General features: G+C 37.7%; 1 protein-coding gene across 9 annotated transcripts in view; it reads right to left on the bottom strand.

Moving 5' to 3' along the window:
- ATF7IP (activating transcription factor 7 interacting protein) overlaps positions 1-26,593 on the bottom strand; it is a 96,186-nt gene that overhangs the window by 29,785 nt on the left and 39,808 nt on the right. For 4 of the 9 annotated variants that reach the window (XM_031600332.2, XM_031600331.2, XM_031600333.2 and 1 more), the window contains exons 2-10: positions 18,310-19,325; positions 12,852-12,929; positions 9,923-10,071; positions 8,696-8,833; positions 7,645-7,710; positions 6,930-7,003; positions 6,367-6,455; positions 4,192-4,827; positions 2,630-2,697 (exon numbers count right to left, since the gene is read on the bottom strand). In XM_031600332.2, the coding sequence (XP_031456192.2) occupies positions 2,630-2,697; positions 4,192-4,827; positions 6,367-6,455; positions 6,930-7,003; positions 7,645-7,710; positions 8,696-8,833; positions 9,923-10,071; positions 12,852-12,929; positions 18,310-19,325 (2,314 nt within the window). Of the gene's footprint in view, positions 1-906; positions 1,210-2,629; positions 2,698-4,191; positions 4,828-6,366; positions 6,456-6,929; positions 7,004-7,644; positions 7,711-8,695; positions 8,834-9,922; positions 10,072-12,851; positions 12,930-18,309; positions 19,326-23,838; positions 24,451-26,410; positions 26,492-26,593 lie in introns of those variants that run through there. The other 5 variants (XM_090141156.1, XM_090141149.1, XM_090141183.1 and 2 more) reach the window with 4 other exon arrangements.

Below are 26,593 nucleotides of genomic sequence, written 5' to 3'. Positions count from 1 at the left end.
TGATATATATTGATCGTGTTATTCTCCATTATATCTGACCAAGCCCTGTAGTGAACTTTTCCAGCTCCCCAGTAGTGTCTAATAGCAGACTCAGAGTGATGGCCTGCCACTGCCATAATTTTCTCCAGGCCCCAGTCCTGCTTCACACAGTAGCTGGATGGTGGTAGTTCGGAGAGAATGATTGGTGTATCGCTGAGAAAGCCTGGCTGCCACACTTATCCTGGGCATCATTGCACCCAAGTAGTTCACACCCATTGGTTCTCTTTTGTACCATACAGGCTGTTCTTTCATTTGCTCTGCTGTTAGCTTTAAAGGATGCAGGTAAAAGGCCGGAGGCTCTGGAGGCAACTTAGATAAATAAAGCTCCAAGGAAAAAACAGGACAGTTTGGGTCCCCTGGCATATCATACATTTTACCCATTTTATGAGGATCTTCTCCATTTTTTCCTTTGCCAGGATACCTAAACATAGCATAACGACGCCCGTTCTTGTCCTTCTCAACAACAAAAGCATCTGGAGCCAGATCTCTCAAAATTTCCCTCCCTCGTTTGGTAAAATGCAACTGCAAGTCAAACCACACCTTGTTGACGAGTGCCACAGGACTGTGCAATCCCAGTACACCAGACAGTTTAATCTTACGCAAGTCATCAGCAGCTATAGGAGGATGGTGGTGAGTCTCATCCTTTCCTTGGATGCGCAGCATCCTCAGCATACTCACAAATACCATATTTGCACTAGCAAACTCTTTGTCCTTCATTAAGCAAATCTGACGATTATAAGGTGGCATTTTGAGATGCCGGTTTAAGCCAGCACGCATTGACTTGTAGCTTGCCACACTGTAGGTATTTCCATCATGATTCCTTATTTTGCAATAAAACTCTCTTAAAATATCATTGAGTTCACTTACTGGAACCAATTCAAAGCTAGGATCCTTGCCATTTTTGGCCAGCCATTGCTTTAATAGGTTAGCTGCCCAGCCAGTCTGCTTGTGGGTGTTTTTGATGCTCTTAGCATCCTCTTCCTCTTCCTCCAAGCCAAAGAGGACATCCTCAGGGAAGTTAAAATTCATCTGTGCTGCTTCTATTGCTTCTTTATTTTCTGAAGAAGTCTCTTCCTGTTTCAATTGCTTTTCGAAACAATTGATCAAAGTTGTACCATCAAATATGCCACAGGTATACGGCACACAGCGAACTACTTTTTGTTCTGAGAGCTGTGAAGTGCAGAGTAATACATAATATTTTGGATATTACATAACAAAAAGCAGGTGGCATTAACTGGATTTTTCAAATGACATGGCATGTCAGTTTCATATCCTGCTAGTCAATCAGAATGCATCTGGTCTTTTTTTTTTAATTAACCATGGCATTACACATGCTTTAACTGATTCAACTGAAAGTAATCCTAGAGGCATACACTAAAAGACTGAAAACCGGAAAGCATCTTGTATCTTGTTTCCTTCCAATCCCTTCCTTTTTGCTCACCTTCAATTGCTAAATACCACTCACACACACAAACTTTTTTGCTAAATCTTTTCCGGGTTTCAGACTCTACCAAAGATGAAAAATTCCAAAATATACATCTTATGCTGAAAATATATCTTAAAACCATAAATCTCAATCATTCTGGTACTGCTTTTCCTCCATATCAACTACTGACAGATTCGTATAGCTATAATCCACAGGTATCTTTTAAAAATGACAACCATTCTTTATGAGATGCTTTAATAAAAAGGTAGAATAAGGCATGGATTATAATCTGTAACACTGATCATCTTTACTAGACTATTTATACAAGTGAAAAACAGAATCTTGTCCAATATACTTTCTTCTTGCTTAGAAACACAATTCAGATTTATGTGCACCTTGAAAAACCATCAAATGTGGAAATTTTGGGTAGAAAAAATTAATTTCATTCCCCTTAGTAAAATGACTTCCAGTTAACAGAAATGCACATGTGAAGTACTTTGTGAAATATCTGTACATAGAAACGTCATTACAAATGATTTTGAATACCTTAAATTTAACCTTAAAATGGCAAAGTCCAACAAATTTTAGAAGAATCCAGAAGTACTGCAAGTTCTTCTTTATTATGAAGTAGCTATTCCTGAAAAAGTTTCTTTTTGTTTTTCTTTTTTTCTTAAAGATACATGGCAATAAAATATAACTATTTCTTAATAACTTTTGAATTAGTGTAAAAATGAGAGCTGCAATCGTTTGCAAAATACTTTTAGCTTCAAGTTTAAGACCTTTAGACAAAAACTAAGCAGAGTTTTCTTTCATATGTTGGCTCTGTTGCATCAGACATGTTTTCAGTGTTCTCCAGAATTACTAACTCACCTACTTATGGAAAACACAATGGAAAGCTTCTGAAGAGATTATGAGGAGCTCATGCTCCCAGTAATAGTCTGGATCAGAAGAAGAAAAATACAAATAGACACAAACTAGAAAGAATGGGAAAAAAAAAAAACAACAACAACAAAGAAACACACAAACCAGAAAAAAACCCCACAACAATAACAAAAAAACACCCACAGCCTGAAGTTGTTTCATTATGAGCAATGAGGGTAAAGAACTTATCTCCTGTGGATTGTAACTTTAGAAGTTTAAACAAAAATATAATCAACAACCTACCTGTGTTGTTCCCTCAGCTGCTCTCTTGTTCGCTGAAGAATCTGTTGGTGGCCTGCTTGTCTGGTTTTCTGAAGGGTCAAGAAATCGGTTCATTTGCAGTATCTAATCAATACTAAACTAAATACAGCTAATCCACTCTACAAATGTAAAGGCAACATTTGAAGTTGTTTGATACTAAATGTTCCTTATTTTTCAGTCCTCATTTCCAAGTGCAAGTATATAAGTTTGATTACTACCATTTTTCAGAGAAAACAGGAAAAAAAAGCAAATCTTTTCAGTCTAGAATTCATTCCCTTCCTTAAATGTCTGACCATGTATTCCAAATATTTTATGGGTAATTCCCTCAGTTGTCTGACGAGAAAACACAATTCCAATCTCTCTTGCCCCTATATGTTGACAAGATATTAAGCTGAAAAAAAAAGTTGTTCAAGACATTCACATGAAAACTGACTAATGTATGGTTAGAGTGGAAAATATGTAAATGAGACAAGCAGAGTAGGGACAGTATTATTTACTCAACTGAACACATACCTACTCTAGCAACTTAAGCAGAAGTTGCTTGAATATTTGATGTAAACATTTAAATCAAAATTCTTCCTTCATACTCCCTTACATTTTAACCAGAGCTTAGCAGCAACTGTGCTGGCCCAAAGCAGCGTTTCCATTCTGGTGAGAAAACCACTTGGTATACACAAATGCAATGTGAACTGCAGAAAACAATACATATTTCTGGGCACAGAGACCTTTCATAGCTCTTTTTCTGATGCCTTAGAGATATGCAATAATGCAAAGCGTATAATTCTCACTTTGATGGAAAACATATTTGGACATACGTATCTTAGAAATGAGAAATGAAATAAAATTATTTGTGATGTTGAGCCCTACTTGAATTAATCCTAACATTATATTGTGCCAATTAGAAACTCTTGGCTATTATTTCAACTCACTCAAGACCACTAAGAAAATCTTGAGCTCAAATAAAAATGTCAACATTTCAAAATATCAGAACTGCAGAGAATTGTCACGACATGGCAGAAGATGGAGAGAAAGCTTTTTAAAATATCTCAGCTAAATATCATATCTGAACTTTTGCTGTGCTTTAAATTAAGAGCCTTTAAATCTAATTCTTTGGAATCAGATTAATATTATGTTGTGCTTTTTTTCTCCCATTTTGCTTAAGTATTTTGAAAGTTAAGTCAGTGAATATACTTTCTTTTCTTAGGAAAGGCAATCAGATTATTTCAGGAAACTACAAACAATATAAATATGAAACTGTTAATATTAGGACAGAAGTATCTGATTTCATGCTAGGAATAATATAAATCAAGTTCTAAATAAAACAAATCTTAAAGAGTCAAACTGTTAATTCCTAATGAGATATGATTTTCAACAATGGCTAAAACATCTGTGACAGATGATTTTGATTGTGATAATTTCAACAGTAGGGCACCCAGAAGATACATTTCAGTAAAACAAAACTTCCACAGGACTAGAATTTTGTGTTTTCTTTTGACAATGGTTTTCTCCTCTTTTCCTAATGGCAACATTCAAGCATAACTTACCAACTCTGGGCACTGTAATGGTAGGTGGTTCGGTAGGAGTTGTACTATTAAATGCGGAGAGGGGAATCTTCATATGTATGGGACCTCGACTGCTGGTAGAATTATGAAGTCCTGAAGTACCCACTGTGGGCAAAGAAGTCCTTGTGGTTTGTGCAATAGGATGTGTAGTTGAAACTGCTTGTACAGCTAATGTTGTCCGTACAGACCCAGCACTGGCTGGAGAGTTTCTCTGAACACCAGGACTGGACACAGATGGGCTGTTATTTGGTTTAGCTGCGTTAGTAGATGCCAAAGATACTGCAGTTTTGGTAAGGCTACCAACTGTAGATGAGCTCTGTACAGATATAAATTCAACGCTGCCTGACTGCTGGTTAGTGACCAAAGTTCCTGCGTGGCCTTGAAGGAGTTGAGGTTGAGACGATACTGCAACAGGCACGTGCAATATTACAGGCAAAGACTGCAATGAAACAGACATTGGCTGAGTGCTGCCACTGGGCACTTGGCTTGTGCCTACAACTGTAGCTGTGTTAGCCGTCGAAATAACTGCTGTTGTCAGAGGGCTAGAGGTCACTGGAGTCTGAGGCTTAGGATGTCCACTGACAGGTGTCTGAGGAGCAGCAAGACTGGAAGCTGGTGCTACACACAAACATAAAAACAGAATTTGAACCAAGAGGGTAGATCCGCTCCAACACAACAATGAAAAAATGGTTACTTTTATTTTCAAAGAAAGGCTGTGTGTGCTTTTTTTTCTGTTGTACACTGTGAAATTCAATGGTCTAGTTTAAGATAGTGTATACCATATTTCTATTTGAAAGAACTAAATACAAATGACAAAAATTACGAACAATTAAGACGCAGAGGCTTGATGAGCTGAGATTCAAATGATGAAAATACATGAAGCACTTTAAACACCTGCGACAGAAAGAGTAGAACAACTGGTCCTTCAGAAAAGACAAGAAGAGAAAAACGAAATCAACTTGACTAAGTTGCTCTGTATGGGTAGGACATTTTAACCAGAAGGTTCTACTGAAATAATGATTAATGTGCCAAAGAAGGTATTTGCTTTTACACAACAAAATTTTGGGATTAAATCTAAAGATCAGTAGTATAATATACCAAATATAGCCATTACATTCCTATTATGTCCTGGTTTTGAAAAAAAAAAATAATCAGTTTTAAGTAAACAGAATTTTAAAACTGAAGATGGTGTTGATACACGAATATAATTAACTGTGGTTTTGATTCTAAATTCCTTATAAAATTCCAATATTGGAATTTCACTTGTCAATGATTCCTTTAAGAAATGAGGCTTGTGACTTCCCTTAATTCCCCACTCAATTTTTATAGCCACTAGTCAGAGGGCATGATAATCAGCATCCTACAATAATCAAGTGCAAAAAAATGGCCTGTGAGCCATGTGCTTCACTTCTCAGCAGTGGAGAAACTTCAGCAGTGGAGAAACTTCATGTTTTTCTGCCTTACCCAGGCAAGCAGTCTGCTGTAGCATTTAATTTGCCCACATGTTCTGGTTGGCCATGTCAATGTATTTTTTGCCTCGCCTAGTAAGCACATCACACAAACATAAATGCCATCCAGAAGAGAGCACAACGATGATAAAAAGGCTGGAAGGAATGAGCTATGAGGAGAGGCTGAGGACACTTGGGACTCTAGACTGGAGAAGAGAAGGCTAAAAGGTGATCTCATTGCTCTCAAAGACTTCCTGAGAAGAAAAAGTGAAGAGGAAGGTGCTGGTCTCTTCTTCATGGTAACTGAGGACAGGATGTATGGGGATGGTGTTAAGCTGTATCAAGCAGGTTCAGGCTACAAATAAGGAAAAATGTCTTCATTGTGAAGGTGGTCAAACACTGGAAGAGTCTACCTGCAGAGGTGGTTGATGTCCCTTGCCTGTCAGTGTTAAACATTTCAGCAACATCCTGAATTACATGTTTTAATCTTTGGTTAGCCCTCAAAAGGTCAGGCAGTTGTCCCAGATGATTTCTGAAGGTCCTTTCTAACTGAATGATTCCATTCTAAACTGTGGGAATGTGGTAGGCAGCTAAGAGTAATATGTGAGAATTTCTACAAAATAGTTTTGGTCTGTTTAGTTACTTAATTAATGGAAGGCAATAAAACTTTCATGAAATTAATTTATAAAGTCCATAGCCAGTTTCTCACCTGTATTCACAGGGGCTTGAAGAGTTGCTGGTTTACTATCTCCTACATTCCTTTTTGATTCCAGCATCTGCCTCACCGTGGTAATATTTCTATAGAAAGAAGATTCAGTTAGCACTTCTCAACAGGTATAGTGATGATGGGGAAACAATATTGCATACCTATTAGTTTCATTAATTTTATAATCTGATTTATCTTCTGCCCCCACAAGGAAATTAACTCTGTATATTCCTCTACTAAAAAACAAAAACAAAGAAACAAAAAAAAGCCCTCAGAGAATTACTTATTTACAAGTTTACAAGTGGTTGCACTGAATTTGCCTTTTGTCAAGAGAATTTTCTTGGTAGACTTCTGTCATCTTTAACTGTCAAAACAACACATCGTTTACCTAGGAATGGATTCAATACTGATCATTTGTGAATTCTGTGAATAAAAGTTGAATTTTACAGTTGAATAGCAATGAATGAAGAACACTTTAATTAAAAAACAAACAAATCCATTAAATGAGGTGCTGCAAGTGTCCCACACTGAATTTTAACATGACTGCAGTGATGTGCTTTGCTTACCGGTATGTCAGATTGTTTGCATTTGCAGTGCTACTTGCTACTTTTCCTGAGGACAGAGATAGGTTTGGTGTATTCTAAAAAAGAAACAAAAATACAAAGAAAAACAAAACAACTACATCAGCTTGCGGATTAACTGTACTCTATATAGATTCCTTTCTACATGAGGTTTATGATTTCAGGAGGAAAAACTAGACATGTTTTACAAATCTCTAGAAACTATTTGGTCCTACCTGCCTCACTCCTACATACTCTCTCTCTCTAAGCCGCTTGTCTTTAGAATTTTATAGCACAAGAATCAATATTTCTTTTTGAACTATTATGAATTTTTAGCTCCCACTTCGTCACAGTAACTAACCCAAAATACTTACTCTAGACAGAGGAATGCTTTTGTTTGTATTTATTCCTCTTTCCCTCCTTCCCTCCCTACAAGCTGATATTCATCCTATACTCTTCATATTGAAGCAAATTACATTTTCTTACATATAATTTAAGGTGCTTGCACACTAACAATGTATAAAGGACCTCCTGTGCAAATGAGAACTACTGAATAGATGCTAAAGACTCTGTTCGTAAGAATGGCTCACTTTTAGTCAAATAAGACAAACCTACTTTGTGAACACCACTGAAACAGGTCACATATTCCTGCATACAAAATTTCCTCAATGCAAGGCTTAGGTTAGCTCAGAAATACAAATACAGCAAATGCAGTTCTTACTTCCTGTTTTTTCTTCATGTCCTCCTTGGCAGCTCCAAACCGCTTTGTCAATCGAGAGATTTTAGCCTAAATGGAAAGAAGAGAAAAACAAATGAACAAAACCACAAACACAAGAACCATTAAAGAAATTACACAAACCAGAAGTTTATACAGCCTGGAAGGCCAACTGCGTTCTGGGCTGCATTAAAGAAGGGGTGGCCAGCAGGGAGAGGGAGGTGATTGTCCCCCTCTACTCGGCTCTTGTGAGGCCCCATCTGCAGTACTGCGTTCAGGACTGGGGCTTCCAGTACAGAAAGGACGTGGAGCTCTTGGGAGTGGGTACAGAGGAGGGCCACTAAGATGATCAGAGGACTGGAGCACCTCTCCTATGAGAAAAGGTTGAGGGAACTGGGCTTCTTTAGCTTGGAGAAGAGAAGGCTCCAGGGAGACCTCATTGTGGCCTTCCAGTACTTGAAGAGAGCATATGAACAGGAAGGGGAATGCCTGTTTACGAGGGTGGATTGTGCCCAGACAAGGGGAAGTGGTCTTAAACTGAGACAGGAAAGGTTTAGGTTAGATATTAGGAGGAAGTTTTTCACACAGAGGGTGGTGACGCACTGGAACAGGTTGCCCAAGGAGGTTGTGGATGCCCCATCCCTGGAGGCATTCAAGGCCAGGCTGGATGTGCCTTTGGGCAGCCTGGTCCGGTGGTTGGTGACCCTGCACATAGCAGGGGGGTTGAAACTAGATGATCATTGTGGTTCTTTTCAACCCAGGCCATTCTGTGATTCTATGATTCTATGAAAATATTCTTTCCATGAAACACAGTATTACTGTATGACTTTGGAGCAGCAGAAAGACACCAGTGTGTATCACAATCCTATGTTATGCATGACTTTTCACTGCCATTCACAACTGCACAAAGATAATCTATTTATTCACCTTTTTTTTCTCCTCTCCTCCCTCTGTGGAATCAAACTACCTTCCCAAACAGCAGCAACAGGAAACTTATTACTAAATGCTGAGGAACTTGCTAAGTTTGACTTTTGTATGCAATTCAATATACACTCACCTGTAGTTCAGTAAGCACGGTTTTATGCCTCTTGTTACATTCTACTTTCTCTATTCGCATTTTCAAGTCTGCCAGAGTCTTGTCAAATACAGCACACTGTAAAGCAGCAAGTTTTTCTTCTAGCACTCTCTGGATAACCTGCCAAATTGTTAAATTAGGACGGGAAAAAAAAGGAAAAGAAAATTAATCCTAAAACTTCGGAGACTGTCTATAAAAATATTCTTAACTCAAAAAGAATTTTACCACGAATGACACTGGTTGTGGCTTGTCAATCAATTAAATTTATCACAGTCAACAATAAGAATATGGTTACATTGCTGAAGAAGATCTTTACATCTGCTTTGACAAATACATATATCCTTTTCTGCCATTAACTCAATACATTAATTTCACTGTAGTATGATAAATATATACAGGTTTATAATTGATAAAAAGAATCTTAACAGAAGATGTTTTCGTACCGTTGTGTTTACAGAGGTTAAATTTTTCCTTTCTTTTTTACTCTTGATAGGGACAATGGCAATTGAAGAACAGAAACTAAAAATGTTTAATAAAACTTTAGTTTCTGATACACACTTTCTCCTAAGCAGAAATGCCCTGTGTTGCTTTAGTTGCAGAAGATAAAAATGGCAAAAGAGGAGACTAATTTCTGCAAAGTCTACTTACTACATTTATCTTTTCCCCTCCTGCTCCTAAATCTTTACTATTGCAAAGTAAAAATCTCCATAAGTAAAAGAAATAAAAAAGCAATAAATGTGGTTGTTTGGATCCTACACTGAAGTTACAATATGCACCACCATAGCGCTACAAAAATCGCAAAACACTATGTTTGATAACTCATTCTTATGAGAGACTTTCTTTCAAGCTGGGTACAAAAAGCAAAGCACATGTAAACATTTATCACACTAAAATGCCACCTTCACTGAAATTCTTTTATTCTCCATCTACAGTTACGTTTCACTTAAGAATTTAAATGCTTAACACATTTCAAATATAACTCTTGTGACATGCATTCCAAATGGCATTTAGTCTAAGCAAGGCTACCTAGGATTTTGTAAATTGAACCTCTGTTGTTATTTTAATTATGTATAATTTTAAACCAAATAATGAGAGAAAGCTTATGTGTACTTGACTAGCGAGTGCGTGGGAAAAGACAGGTAAAGTGGCAAGAGAAAATAAAGATATGAGATACGGTTTTGCCATCTTCATTCTTCATTTCCACTCTACCTTTTCTAACTTTTGGTCAACATCTCTTCTGGCTGTAATTTTCACTTGGAATTCTGCTTCATAATCTTCTACTCCAACATATCGACGCCGTTTAGAATGTACACTGTCCATGTCCTCAGATTTTGAACGCTTTCTTCTTGACATTTCACCTGAAACAATTAGATACAACTGCTGATGACGAATCTTAAAAACAAACAAACAGAAACCAAATCAAAGCAAAATAAAAAGAACAACCAGAAGAACCAACCCCAAACAGATAGCTGCAGAATAGCATGAATATTATGAAGTTTCTTTTTTTTTTTATTTAAGCATTTTTCATTCTAGAACAGTAAGAATGCCTTCAGAAAAACAATGTATTTGAACAACATCAAAAGAGAACAAGTCCCTTTGTCTTCATACACTGCTGCCAAGAGTTCTGCTTCGTGATTCACCAAACCACTACCTCAAATGCAAGACCACACAACCATTCCCCTCTTCCCTGCCTCCATTTCTTCCTCTTCCTATCAGCACCATCCTGCAATGTAACATGGCTTCTCAAAAGCAAAATAAAACCCCCTTCTGAAAAAAGTTTTTATTTTTCAGTAACCTATTAGCCAATTAAAACTTCTACTTCACTCTGCCTGTGTTAGCACAGAGTTCTTTCCTATCTGTCATGAATTCTTAACCTGTATCCCCAACCTCTAAATAAGAGAGCAATCAGACTTTTTTCTTACTATTTGAGCAAGAAGGAAAGTAAAAACCTGATGAAAGAAGAGGCTCAAAACAGAACTATATTATGAAGGTTATTTTCATTACAGAGATGAAGCACAGAAGAGCAAAAAGAGACCTCATTCATTCCTCCAGCTCCTGGCACCATATGCTCTAGCGATATGGATACAGAATGATGTGCCTAGGTAAAGGGAAGTAAAGAAAGTTATAGACCATTCTGTGTGTGTTTGACCATCCAAACATCAAAGACCATAAGCTTCACATTTGAGGATGAGTCAGAAAGACAGGATTAGTAGATACTGGAGACTGAAAAAGCACAACAAATAGCGACTTTCCATTTTTCTTTAATTATATTACACACACTGTGCGAGTCATATTTTTAACTTCAGAGATTATTTTCTAATTTTCTGATGGTCAAATTTCTGATGGTTTTCCATTTTAAGAGCTGCACTAAAAAGACTCTAGTGTACTAAAAATATTAAAAGGCAATTTTAAAACTCTGTGCAACAACCTTTATCTAAAAAAAAAATGAGAGCATAGGTATTCACATTTTACGTGAATACAACAGGACTACAAGACTCCATATAAGCACTGCAGAATGCTGATTATCTGTGAACAGTTTAAATGTCTAGGGTGTGATTTTTTGTTTTTGTTTTTTTCAGAATGACAGTAAACAGTGACAAATGAATAAAAACAGCTACAGTTCAAGCTTTCTTCCATCCATCAGAAAAGCCTGTAGAAAGTAAATAAATTTAAAACTGCAAAGTTAGAAAACTATCCAAAGTCTACTGGAGACAAGTTTTCTAGCATTTTCTGTACAGTGTTTGCCTACTCCCAGTCAGTCATATGAGAAGAAATCGAACCATTCACAAATGAAACAATTAGCTTGTAACATACAAGAAGTATTTATTTATCAGAACATGTTCAGTAATTTGTTCTGAAGCAGAAGCTACATTTAGTCATAATGCAGCTTGATTATTTTTGAAGAACTTGAGGATGCTTGCTGCTAATGGAAAGGATAGCAGTGGAAAGTTGTGACTCCTGAAAACAATAACAGCTTTGAGTGAGTTTCATCAGTTGTTCCTGATTGAAGGGTGTTTTGCACTTATGTTCTAGTTAACACCTTATGGACACTAAAACATCCCATCAACACATACTGGCGAGAAGCCTAAATAATGGCTGGGCCTAAAACACAGCTCCCAGGGCCTAAAACACAGCTCCCAGGGCATGGCCAACAACAGCTGCAAAACTTTGTAGGGTGCACAGAAGGTGGTCATGGTCACCATGCTCAGCAACGGTGGCGATCTACCATGTGACATCATCACCAGCCACTGGGACAGTTCCCCTTGTCATGTCCAAGTCCCAACGCAAACAGAGCTCTGCTGGGTGAGAATATGGCTTTGCAAATCTCAAGCCACCTGGACCATCTAGGGCCTCCCCTTCTGTATGAAGCCCTGGCAGAGAGACATGAACTTCTTGCCTACAGGAGGTATAAACTAGTGGGGCAGTCATGTCACCAAGCAAAGAAGCTATGGAAGGAGGTCAGGAGATGGAATAACATCAGAGATAATTAGACAGAGATTGACTGGATGAACTGTAAGATCCTGCAGCTTCAAGAACCAGAACCTCCAGCTACACAGCCAGAGTTTGTCCTGTTGCAAAATGCAAACTCCAACAATGACAAAGGTAGGAAGCACCAGTGGCTCCCAATATGCCAGGAGGTGCACAGGACAACTAAAGATTTGGATCTTGTCATTTCAGATTGCTGGAAGTTCTGCCCAGGGAAACGCCTGAACTATCTGAGCCTGAGCCATTCAGCAGCATGATGCAGAAATCAAGAGCAGTAACTGTGGATGATTCCCTACCTGTAGGGAACAAAGATTCCCATCTGCAATGGACAGAATGACATCATAAGAATCTAAAAACAGGAAGTGTGCAGGGATGGGGTTCAGAAAGTTAAAGGCCACCTTCAGCTCAATCTAGTGAGGAACGTGAACAGTAAGCAGTAAGTGCTTTCTACCAGTATATTAGTAGCATAAGGTTAACTAGCGAAAATATGCCCCCTACTGCTGACGGGATAGCAAATGATAGAAAAAATCTCTGATGCCTATTTTGGCTCAGACCTTAATGAGAAACCTTTCCTTCAGTTATCCTTGATACTTCAATGACTCTGTGTTTCTAATATGCGCCATCAGTGCAGAATAGTGTTGATATTACATACCTCTCTCTGTGAGTTTTTCTTCTTCTTTGTGGACCACTTCTCTTTCTTTGTCCTCCTCCTCATTTTTTCCCACCTCTTCTACAAACAAGAAAAAAAATGTGTTACTTACATTGACTTACAGAAAGTTACACACAGAGTCCTCTTTTGACTTGTGAGCTTAGAATGCTTACAAAACAGAAGAGAAAGAAACATGAGAGAGAGAGAGAAGTATGTAGAGATGAAAAAAAAGAAGATACCTTCAGAGCAAAAAGTCTGAACTACTGTACAACATAGATCCACTTCTGGATTTGTTTAGCTTTAAAACCAACACAATGCCTGAAAGTTACGTCTGAAAGCTACACTTAGGAAAAAAAAAAATAAAAATTCAGTAGGAAATTATTAACATGTTTATTTACCTTTGGCAAATTCAACCACAGTATTTATGGTAGGAAAAAGTTAAGAACCTTTTTTCTTAATAAGTACTGATATTAATTTAATGTTTGTTACTAAAAGGAAGCACCCTAATTTAAATCCAATTATCTACCTTACTCCTGACAAGGGGCTTGGAACTAGAGGATCTTTAATGTCCCTTAAAGTCCCTTCCAACATTCACTTAAAACCTACACTGCAGAAAGTTCGTTAAACAATGAACAAACAAAAAAAAATCAACCACATCTCAAATCCGCACAGCTTACAAGGAAGTACTTTCTAAAAGCTGCACAAAGGGAGAAATTTCCATAAACTTACTGCATGTTCCATGACTTCTTCTAGTGTTTCATATAGGCTGCACTGCTGCCTTCTTTGCTTGCTAGATACAATGTAAAACTATTAAGTTACACTGCTTATTAGCATTACATTAAAATAGATCCAGAATATAACAAAATAAGTCAACTCTGCTATACAATACTCGATTGCTACACTTCTTCAATTTCTATCTTCATTTAGTTATTACAGCACAGTTTATGTAGGCTTTTTTACAGGCTGCAAAGATAACACTGATGGTCTCTTAGCACTAAATTCTACTTGTACTGTGAACCCTCTTTGGATGATTTAAAATAAAGTAACATAATAAATCAGCAAAAGAAATCAGAAACCCACGGAAATTATGAGGGTTTTTTTTTTTTTCCACATTATTAATCTATGTAAGAAATAATAATGATTCAAACCACAAAATTTTCTCAAAACCAATCTGACTTACTTTCAAGGTAACAAAGCATCATAGTAGCTCTACTACTCACTTTTTAAAGATCTACAGATAAATTCCATGCACATAATTGATACCTGTGAGACTCATTCACAAAAGAATCTAAAGGAGACTCTCAAAGTTCAAGAGCACTTTTTCCGTAAGTTGCAGATTTTAAATGTTCAACCAAAAAAAAAGATATTTCACTGAAACATTCACATATCTAGGATGCTTTTAGTAGCATCATAGTTTCAAAGCTGAAGGGTTATTATTTTTTTTTCTTCATATGTGTGGATTTTGATCGTCATGTGTGTAGAGACAGGAGTAGGAAAGCCAAGGCACAGATGGAGCTGAACTTGGCAAGGGATGTGAAACATAACAAGAAGGGGTTCTACAGGTACATAGGCAGGAAGAGACAGGCCAAGGAGAGTGTTCCCCCTCTGATGAAAGGTAACAGGGAGCTGGCTTCCTCAGACATAGAAAAAGCTGAGGTACTCAATGAGTGCTTTGCCTCAGTCTTCATGGGTGGTCAGGCTTCCTGTGTCTGCCAGGACTGTGAGCCTCTAGGTCAGGGTGTGGGGAGTGGTTTCTGTCCCACTGTAATGGTGGAACAAGTCCAAGTCCTCCTCACAAAATTGAACGAGTATAAATCCATGGGGCCAGATGATATCCATCCTAGGGTTCTGAAAGAGATGGCTGATGTGAGGAGGGCCACTAAGATGATCTCCTATGAGAAAAGGTTGAGGGAACTGGGCTTCTTTAGCTTGGAGAAGAGAAGGCTCCAGGGAGACCTCATTGTGGCCTTCCAGTACTTGAAGAGAGCATATGAACAGGAAGGGGAATGCCTGTTTACGAGGGTGGATTGTGCCCAGACAAGGGGAAGTGGTCTTAAACTGAGACAGGAAAGGTTTAGGTTAGATATTAGGAGGAAGTTTTTCACACAGAGGGTGGTGACGCACTGGAACAGGTTGCCCAAGGAGGTTGTGGATGCCCCATCCCTGGAGGCATTCAAGGCCAGGCTGGATGTGCCTTTGGGCAGCCTGGTCCGGTGGTTGGTGACCCTGCACATAGCAGGGGGGTTGAAACTAGATGATCATTGTGGTCCTTTTCAACCCAGGCCATTCTGTGATTCTATGATTCTATGATTGTTTTTGATTTGTTGTTTTGTTTTACATAGCTATTTCAAGGCTGAGGAAGCTCACTGCTTACAAATTTTCATCACTCTTTGTATATACAGAGTAAAAGTGGTTTAAACACAACTCCAGCTAAACTCTTACAGTTAGGAATCATCATACGGAGAATTTTAAAAATGGATCATAGTTTATGTTTTGCTGTTAAGCCAAGAAGTCATCATCATGACAAGTAGACAAGTAGAAGTAATGAATGCAAACCTTAAAAAAAATAATTGATAATATAATTATGCTATCACTGTATTTACTGCGTTACTAACACAAACAGAAATGTCATCTTAATAGCTGATTTTATCTGTTGTGGAACTGAATATTGCAGTTTTGATTTTTGTTTCTTGGTCTGTTCATTTGTTTTTGTTTTTCTTTTTTTTTTTTTTTTTTTTTCTGACTACATGTTTTCCTGTCACTGAACAGCTGAAAATACCTTTTAAGAACTCCTACAACTGCAAACATTCAGATCTCTGCAGTAGCTGACTGAATGCATGTTTGGATGGCAGTTCTGCCAATATGCGTCTTAACAGAAATAAAAATAATGAATAAGTTTAAGCTTAGGCAATCTTCTGACCCCAGAAGATTTCCTCAATATATTTCATGTAGAATCTATTATTTGGAAAAATTTGAGCTCCCTTCTTGGCAACTTAATGGGAAACTTTAAGAAGCTAGCATGCAGAAATTAATGTATTACCACTAACGACAGAATACACTTCACTGGCCAGTATTCCTTTTAGGAACAGTTGCAATTGCATTCATGCAACTACAGAAGTCTCCAACTGTTACAGCTGACAGAAAACAAAATTACTAGTCAAGAAATTATTCTGTCCAGAACAGAGAAAAATATTGCTGGGTACAATCATTTTAGGCTTCTGCAAACAGTAGTCCAATATTCAATATTCACTTATAGCCTTTTGCTTCAGAGCTGAGGTTTCTCTGTGACCACAGTGTGCTTCTTTCTAATTAAGATGAGAAGAAAAAAAAAAAAAGCCACCTTGTTATCCTAAGTTAATTCGTATCCAATTAGAGAAGCCTTAAACTGTGATAAGAACAACAATCACTGATTTATTTGTAACATACATTTTAGAGAAGGGATTCATAATGCACTACAACTTCTACACAGGTACATACCATACTCTTTTCGCTTCACCATATCCCACCCACAGATATCTACTGGAAGATCTTAAACAGTGGTATCACTTTTGCAATTCCAGAGAAATGTGCATTTTAATACCCAAATAAAATTCTCTAAAGAGACTATACAACTCATTAATTATACTTTTAAATGGCATAAACTTAAAGGTTAGCACCAGAAAAGGAGGAAAAGTCTGAAACATGGCCAGAAAGATATTCTCATCTCACTGCCTCCAGTTATTTACTCAAGACCCAAACTGCGATTACAAGTTAGTGAAAGACAGTTTCATCGACAGTAAAACAGAGATAAGAAACTATGGGTGCTAACTTCCCATAAACAAAGACAGCTTGATCTTGATAAATCTCTTGAGATCTTACTCAGTCAAGCATGAATGAATAGATTTAACTTAGTGTGGTCATTGTTTCATAAAACGCTAACAACAGTGCAGCTTGAAGCTATAGCTTTCTTTAACTAAAAGTAGAGAGCAACAACAATATATCCATTAATTATTTATTGGTTTTATTTTGTCAGAAGTGAGACAGTAAGACAGAGTGCCCCATGCAAAATACTTACGCATACAAAACTGCGTGACAGCAACAAGAGAGCAGAGAACATCAGTTTAACATCAAGAATGTATCTGCTAGTTCTGCTAAGTGCATGAAAAGACTGAAGTACCAGTTTTATATAATTAATGCTTTTGAATGTCAACCAGTTGCCATAGTCATCAGATACAAGTTGGATAAAACCACTGAGTTAAAGTTAAATGGCATGAAAATAATCTACATGATTTGTGGTTTTCTTCTAAAACCTCTCTAATAGTATCATTATTTGGTGAAAGAAATTTGAAACAAATGGGGGTTATGCTATGTCTGTATTACTAACATGTTTTCATCCTTAAAATTTATGAGCGTGTTGAAGAAAGTTGAAATCCCTTCTTCTCCTTAGGAACAATAAGTTAGTACATTTCTTTTCCAATATATCCTGTACCACATCTGGCAACTATTCCCTTTTACGTTCTTCCACCCCTCCCACCCATTTATGAAAAGTGATGGGGGGACTGTGATAATTTTTGGTGCTAATTTCAGTCTTTCTCAGCTACAAATTCCATCCCTCAAATTGCAAGACTACATAAAAGTAGTTGGTAAGACTGTCTTTTGTTAGGCCTCTGAACATGCTTATATGAGCATGCAAACAAAATAAAAACTGGTGAATAGCTTCTACTTTTTCCTGCAATTACTTGAGAATGCAAGTTCCAGAAAGAATAAGAAAGATATTATGATATAAAAATGCTGCTTTTAGCTGTACATATGATATATATGACTATATATTTAAAGTCTGGATGCAGAGTTTGAAAGTTTTCTACGTTCAGAATATGCCTGACTCAACATCACTACAGGAATATACACTGCCAGAACAGAATCCTTTAACAAAAATAGTTATGGAAAAAAACAAGAGAGAGAAAAAGGTATGAACTGGAATACTGTTTGATTTATCGAATGCTTGTGTGTGACAATAACCCAACTTAACACTTTTTTTTCTTTCTTTTTAGAAATGGCAAGAGGGAAGAAAAAATACCATAAATGTGGCAAAAATTAATACTGATCTTTGGTTAGATGTTGGCTAGACCTCTCTTTGTTGCTTTTAAGAGTTTCTCTGTGATAAAATATCGCTTTAATGCCTTTCAAGTTCTTCATTTGCTGCTCACAATACTAATGCGAGAACAAATGCTCACACCAGCAATGCTGAAGAATACTGGAAAAAATTAAAAAGCTCATTACTTCACTCAATATGGTTTATCACCTTCAATTACAAAGACGCTGATATGATTCTCACATGCTCCTAAAATTCATTACTTCCCCCTGTATACCCAAAAGACTGAAGTTCTTAAACACAGACTTAGAAACATGTCAAATGTATGTCATTTTAAGAAATGAACAAAATTCCAGACGAATCAAAGCTACCAATTTAAAAAACTCCTACCTGGAAGACCTGACTTGTTTGATAGTACCACTTCAGCATGCTCCCTCTCATCGCAAGGATCCTCTTCATCAGACAGCACTAAGAAAGCCTCTTTTGGCAGACTTTCATTGCTTTCCTGCTTCAGTGGTGAACCCAAACAGTTGTCCATCTTCTCTTCTAAATCTGGGGCTGTGTCATCCACTGGAAGCAGAGAACTTTTAGAAAAACAGCTCATCTCGTCTTCAGCAGGAGCTAGTTTTTCCAAAATTGGAATAATTTCATCTGCTTCCATAGAGTCAGTATTCTCCAGGATACTTTCACTTGACTCATCTACTGCCTTCTCAACTACAGTTTCTGAAAGACCTGCAGTGCCATCTCCTTGATTTTTTGGTTCCTGATCAGTTTCCATACTGCTAGAGATAGCCTCTTCCCCAACAGAATCTTCAACAATTACTTCTCCAGCCTTCTTTTTCTCTTCAACAGGTGAACTAGAAATAATAGTTAAGTCACTCGTTTTTCCTCTCTCCTCAACGGAGGAGCTATTATCACAGTTTGATTTACTGTCACTTTCTGATGAAGCGTCACTCTCTCTTTGGTCCAAATGATCTTTTATGTTATTTTCTTCATGGAAGTTAACTTTACTGCTACCAAGCACTCTGTTTTCAGCCTCACAAACTAACGCAATATCAGTATCTTGTTCACGAGTAACATTCTCTGGAGAGAGAGGTTTAGGTTCTAGGTCACTGACTATACTTTCTGCCCTACTTTCAGGTCTTTTGATTTCACTAATTTCATTAGAATCCACTAGGCCATTAACTTCCCTCTTGTCCTCCATACAGTCCGTACTGCTTAAAGGAGAATTTAAATCAGAATCTCCGTTCTCATGCTTTCCATTTAACAGTTTAACTTCAGCTGTCTTCAGCAGGTCTTCCTTAGCCTTATAGACAGCCTCAAGTTGTTGTCGATCACTTGCTCTCATTGTTTTTCGTGCTTTGAAGACTTTTTTCTGAGGTTCATCTGTGCTATCCATCTTGACCCTTAAAAAAAAAAAAGTTCCATAAGACTTTTGAAGGCCATTATTATTTTATTATTATTATTATAACAGGGGTTTTAAAGAAAGACTATTGCTGAAATTTACTTTTTGCGCATTTTAAAGCAAACTACTGTAACTATCTACAAAATCCAAAACAACTGACAAAATGATTAAATTTTGTTTCTCCTTATGAAAAGCAAGTGCAGATTTCTACGTATGCTGAACAAATATAAGCATGTAAAACTCACTGAGATGACACAATTACTTTAATGACATGTAGTAATACAGACTAAACAACTCAGTATCATTACAGCAGGGATACGATTAAGTTTCTAGCTAGAAAGGGTATTGAGCCAATGTAAAAGCAAGCACACTTCTTTCAAAACAGATACTATCTTGCCCTATCAGTTGATAATTATTTTACCTTTCTAAATCTATGTAATGTCAGAAGTTTCAGACAAACTTAAATAAAAAATAAAACCAACCATAACTGGAATAAATGACAAAAATAATTATATCAAATAACTAAGAAAATTTCTATATATTTAAAGAATATGTAATGGAATAAAGTAGTTTTTTTTTTTAAAAAAAGATGATCTCTCAAGATCATCTAGTCAACCATTTCACCTCTGAGTGCTTATGCTTTTGGGTCAGATTAAGCTGCATCAGCTGAGACAGTCCTAACAGATTATATATTGCTTTAGCATTAATTGATTAATCTTGTTGGCCATAAGCCAGTACTGTGCTCTTGCGGCCAAGAAGGCCAATGGTATCCTGGGGGTACAATAACAAGAAGGTGGCCAGAAGGTCGAGGGAGGTGATCCTCCTCCTCCTCTACCCTGGTGAGGTCACATTTAGACCACCACTTCTGGGTGCCCAGGTTCTAAAAAGACAGGCATCTCTTAGAAGGAGTCCAACGGAGGGCCACAAAGATGATAAAGGGCCTGAAGCATCTCATATGGGAGTATGAGAAAAGACTGAGTGACCTGGGTCTGCTCAGTCTGGGGAAAGGAAGATTGAGGGGGGATCTGATTAATGTTTATAAACATTATGGCAAATGGATGAGATCAGGCTTTTCTCAGTGGTGAGTAGTGATAGCACAAGGAGTTATGGTCGAAAAGTAACCTGTTCCAGTGTTGCACTAATCCCTCTTGGAAGTTTTTTCCAGCCTAAACCTTCCATACTGTATATAACTCTTAGCCACTGCACCATGGTACCATTCATTCTACAGCACCACAGGAACAGTTTGGATCCACTCTCTTTATAAGTAGGCTTGTCTACAACTATTAAATAGCTGTACGATTGGCCTTCAGTCTTCTCTTCAGTAGATTAGAGTTGTCAATCTCTGTTTTCATAGGTGCTTTAGGTTTCTATTTCTATCTTTTCAGTACTGCTCCATTAGACACTTCCCTATTTACTCCAAGCAGCTTTTTTTTTTTTTTAAATGAAGGAAATTATTTAGTATTTCTATGTTGCTAAACTAGGATATTTTAAGATGTAAGATGAACATATAGTCTAAAGTAAAAGTTCAACTATTAAGATAAAATTCTAGACTTCACAACCACAACATATCATACTATATGTGCAAGGGCTTCTATCACCCTCAGTTACCACAACTTGTCAAAAAGCACAGGCAAAATGGTAAGAGATAAAAGTTGTATTTTTTTCCTCTCTGTTTTCCATTTCTTATGAGCACTGAGATCTCCTATCACAATATTTCAATTTTTTTCTTTTTTGACAATCCAGAGTTCTTGTATTTGTATAACAGATAGTGCTTAAATAACAGATGCATTCACACCTTGGCAACAGATCAAACAGACCTTCAAAGATTTTATCAGCTGCTTATAGACTCACAACTATACCTTGAAGATATGCATTTCTGCATGTCTGAACAAGTTTCTGGACATGGCTGTCTATTACTTTTATTGCCACTAGTGGGAGCAAAACGCAACACTGATTTGAAAAATCAATTTACTCGTTCTTAGAAAACGCTCTCATCCCATAACCACCTCCTACCACACACACACACAAAAAAAACCTCCAGGTAAGTTGTTAGGAGCTTTTCAAGACTGCCTACATGCTAATACAATATCTTCATATTCCTCAAGAATAGAATACAAGTAAAATAGTAATTTAGCACAGTCTTGAAGTGAGGACAAGCGTACAAAATCCTATTCCAGATGCATGCATCTTCAGAAACATGTATTTCAGACATGAAATTTCTGACAGCATATGTTCTTTCTTCTTGAGAACATGAGAATGAAGTTTTTCTTTCACATCACTTTAAAAGCATGCATGAGGCTGCCACATAATACAGCACTGTTCATCATACTCACGATTCTATGATGCATGCTGTTACAGATACATAGAGCCAATTTGGGGGGAAGAAGAATGTCCAGGTTTGGCTAACCTTGAACATTTCTTAAGACTCGCGATAGGTGAACCGACTAGTAAGCCTTCTGCTAATCTATTACAAAGATAAAGGGCCTCAAACTCAAAATTAAGAGAGAAAAGTATGTGATTTCCTTAAATAGAATGCTTTGTTTTATGAGCACTACACAGATCTTTTGTCTTTGAAACTTCACATATCACAGAATTTACAATCTTTACTGTGATCAAAAGATATTTTAACAGATTAATAAAAATTCTCACACAAAACTTAAAATCAAGTTTATAAATGCATCATTTGTATAATCATAAAATGTAACTTAAAGCAAAATAGTATTTCTATTCTCTATAGTTTCCTTAATTATCTAAACTATCTTTTATTCATATATATATAACATAAAGTATAATGAATTACACTTCCTTTTCAAATTTGCCAAAAGTAACAGTTTAAATTCAAACATCACAATACCTTTTTATATCGATGCATCTTTTCTCTTAGAACAAAAACACCAAGGTAATAAACTTAAGTTTCTAATACATTAAAAAAAAAAAAGTGTTTTATCTACAGCTAATGATATTATAAAAAAAAAGACAAAGCTGTAATACAATTTACAAATTCACTGTAGAAAAAAAAAAAAGTCTTACAAAATTCCATTGTCAGACAGTTATTTGAGTTACTCATGCATATTTTCAGCTCAATCTCACAATCTTTTGGAACCAAAGAATATCCCCAAAAAGCTACAGAATATACACAAAGGTGAGATTAAAAGATAAAAACTAAACGCTGGTTAAGTATCACGTATCACTGCAGACCAGACTTAAAATGTTTCCAGCCGTACCCACAAGGGAGCACACTGCAGCCAAATAACAGATCTCATGTGAGAGCTGAATAAAATAAGATACAAATAAATCAGTAACCAGTTCAGACAGGTTTGGTTGTATATGTGCAAGCCAATAAGCAATCACCTTATAAATACTTGCCTTCCACTCAAAGTGGTAAAGTGGTTGCCTTTCAGAGCAGGTTACATGAATTCAGACTTGCACAAATACACTTCAAACTCTCACTGTTTAAAAAATGAATGTGTTTAATTTTAAACTCAACAACTTAAAATTTAGCTATATTTGCTATACGTTTCTCTTATATAATGTTTGGGTAGTTTCAGTTTTTACTCATCACATTTGTGACTTGGTCATGAGGGACACAAACCAATGAGTACCTTTTATTTCAAGAAAAAGCATTTGTTTAGTGCAGTACACAACGAGTCCTGCATGTAGAGCTAAGCGTGTAAGGGTTAAATTCTGTAAATAGATTGGTAGAATTTGCATGTTTGTTTTTGTTTTTAAATAAAGTTCATCAGAAAAATAATCAATTTTGAAACACAAAATACCGCAAATATTTGTTCTGTAAGAATTCTTCACTTTAATCTTGAAAGTCATATGTACTTCAGGATTACAAGAAAACACACCATCAGGCACCTCCTTCCAGTAATAAATCTGCAAATATTTCCCATTACCAAATATGCAATACACAGTAAAACCAAAATGTGCCAGTGTAGTTAATATACAAAGGGCTTCTCTTTCAGCCAACCAGAAAACCTTCCCCCCACTTCCTCTTATATATACCTTATTATTATTAGTCTGCAAAGAGATTGCAGCTCTACAACAACAAAGGAATTAGCTTAGCTGCAATGGACCAGCCTATAATCGAGTGCTCATAGGAGCAGCACAGGATATGCTAAATATCAGCCAATCAGCAAGCAGCTGCCTGAATCCTGCCTGACAACAGGCAGCGGACAAAGAGAAGGTCATGGAAACACACTGGGGGGAAGAAAGCTGAATTCGTGCTCAATGGGCTTTGCATAAGATCATCAGTCTAGAACAGCATTTGCACAAGATTCCTGATTTATGCAGTGCTGGCCAAAAACACTGCAACCATAAAACATTTGCAAAAACACAAAAAATATAAAAAGGAAGTGAAAAGCCTTTGATCAGGAAAAGCAGTGCCTCAATATGCAAGTCTACTTAAAAAGTAGCACAGAAAATGAGTGAAATGGAGACAGCTCATGATCAGGACTACACTGTTCTAGATGGAAGAGTTCGCGAGAATCAAAGCAATGCACAAAACCTACCTCTTAAACAGCAGCTCATAAGAAGCAGTTTTCAGTTGAAATCATCTCTAGCAATATAAGTGAATGCAAGTTGTCATAAATTTAAGAACTATTTTCAAAGAAGAAAAAATAAACTGGTATTTTTCCAGAACATGTGCTGAAATAGAACATCAGTGTTATCTTTTGATGCCGCTAACGCTTGCCTGATTATCACACTGTATGCACAGTATGACACATCCATAAACAGCTGTATCTTAACATATAAAAGACATAATAAACACAGCTGAGGACATACAGTAAGTGAAAGCAGTATTTTTTCTTGCTCACCACAGGTAATGAATTTTTGTGCCTTTTAGGCTAGCATGTGTTGGCTGAACAGAGCTAAAGAAAAATGTGCCATCTTCTGAGAGAAATGACATCACCCCGTGTCCTATTTCACCTACTCTACATACAGCAAGCCGAGTTTCACTTCAATTAAGGCTCTAGCTTATTTCTAGCCGTATTTAGAGAGGGGACTAGCAGTGGCCGTTTTGACACCGAGCAGCGCTTCCCACTGCAGCAGCTGTAGTTTTTCCAGCGCACCGCAGAGGGAGACGCCTGCGCAGCCGCCCTCACCTCCCGCACAGGAAGCCAGGCGGCAGCCTCGGCCCAGCCCGGGGACCGAGCAGCAGCCTCTGATTGGATGGATAGAGCAGCCAATCAGACAGTGGCTCTTCACACTCTACCCAGCAACAAAAGCCCATGAGGCCACGCGCGAGAACTCTAGAATAGAAAACGCTTTGCCAGGTGTGCAAGGCAAAGGGAAGTTAGGGAATTTCTACTTAAGAGCTGGAGTTTAGAACAGCGTTAGCCCTCGAGTGTAGTCAGAGGGTGTTTTTAATGCTTAAGGGCTCTTTAAGTGGATGATGTGGGAAATCACGGAGCACCCAGGCCTGCACACCTGAAACAAATAAGTAATGTCTCTCCTGAGCATGTGCTTATTGACCTACTGCACATTGGGCAACATGTCCATTTTTTCAAACAAGACAGCTGAGTTTCTGATCCAAGTGTTGGATCATAAAACTGCTGGGAACCCATCTGGGCTTAAGCATAGCAGTTTTTAACCTCTCCTCCATTGTTGGACAGTGCTCAGGCAGTTCCTCTAGTATTCCAATAGGAGCATCAAAATGGAGTTCTTCTTTATCACTAACGTGACCTCTGCCTTGGAAGCACTGGGGACTGCGCTTGCACTCTGCCCTTTGAAGAACCAGCTCAGTAAAACATGACGTTCATATTGATTTATGCTTACTCAGAGAAATACCCAAACAAGGCTATGGGTCTGGTAAACCAGAGTAAATCATAGAATGGTTTGGGTTGAAAGGGACATTAGATCATGTAATTCCAACCTCGCTGCTACAGGCAGGGGCACTTCCCTTTAGACCAGGTTGCCCAAAGCCTCTCCCAACCTAGCCTTGAATATTTACTGGGAAGGGACATACACAACTTCTCAGGGCAACCTCTGGACACTGTTCCAGTGTCTCACTACCCTCAAAATAATTTCTTCCTAATATCTAGTTTACATCTAACCTCTTCCAGTTTAAAACCATTTCCCCTCATCCTGTTTCTACATGCTCTTCTAAAAAGTCCCTCCCCAGCTTTCCTGGAGGCCCCCTTCAGGTACTGGAAGACCACTGTAAGGTCTCCTTGGAGCCTTCTCCAGGCTGAAATGCCCCAGCCCTCTTAGCCTGTCCTCACAGGGCAGGTGCTCCAGCCGTCTGAGCATCTTTGTGGCTATCCTCTGGAAATCCACAAGATTTTATATACATTATAAAATCCAGTCTAATCCAGTCTTTTTTTCTTTCATAAGTGAATTTTCAAGTGATAATTTGACAGACTAAGGATATGCAACTACATGATGCACCTGGCTTTCAAACGTTTGCAACCTAGCATCAGTCTCATCCTCTGAAATCAGGGCATCATTGTTAAGTGATATCAAAGGTCATTTACCAAATGCCATAAGGGAACTAGCAACAAAAAAAAAGTGATGCTGATTTTAAAAGGCACTAAATGCTTTCCATACATACAAACATTATTTAGAAGTTCTTTGCAAAGACTCTATTTTCTCAGTGGCAAAGAACAACATTATAAAATACACCTAAAAAACGGGCTGGTCAGTTCTTTGCGGGAACTTGCTGGTTATTAAAAAGTATTATCAATATGACCTCTAGGGAAGATATAGTTTCTCAGTATCTTTTTTTGTTTGTTTGTTTTCTTATTGGACTTATTTAAACCACAGCTTCTACAAACAGAAGTCACTGCTGAACTCTTACATTCATCACATCTAACTGAGGGGAAGAAGTCTTCAAGATGTGAAAGATCCAGCTTCCATAATTTCAGCTAATTAAAACGTGGTAAGGACTTTCTATAATATTTCCATCTGGGGGAGCTGGAAGGCTGCTTGCTCATTTTCACATGGAACGATGGGCTGTCCTTTCAATGCCGGAAGCACCCAGAATGGAACCCCCGCAGCCGCTCTGCTCTACACCAGTTCAGCAAGGAGCAGAGCCTTGCCTTCCTCAGGCTGATGGAAGCTAACAGCAGAAAATTTGCATACCCGCTCGGGATTGGCTGCGGAACAGTCGCTTTGCATCAACCAATCTGTAAGCGTGTAGCTGAGTCACCACCAGGAGGCCTGTGCAAATCTGCCCAGCAACCGGCTGAAAATAGAGCCGGAACCAAGGTATGTCACCAAGACTGGGTGTGACACGATGCCTCCTTGCCTGTGACGTTGTGACGT

The sequence above is a fragment of the Phasianus colchicus genome, chromosome 1 (assembly GCF_987193195.1).
Source record: "Phasianus colchicus chromosome 1, bPhaCol1.hap1.1, whole genome shotgun sequence".
In the NCBI taxonomy this organism is placed as follows: domain Eukaryota; kingdom Metazoa; phylum Chordata; class Aves; order Galliformes; family Phasianidae; genus Phasianus; species Phasianus colchicus.
Note: the sequence above shows the minus strand (reverse complement) of the source record. Positions and strands in the feature narration are given on the sequence as shown.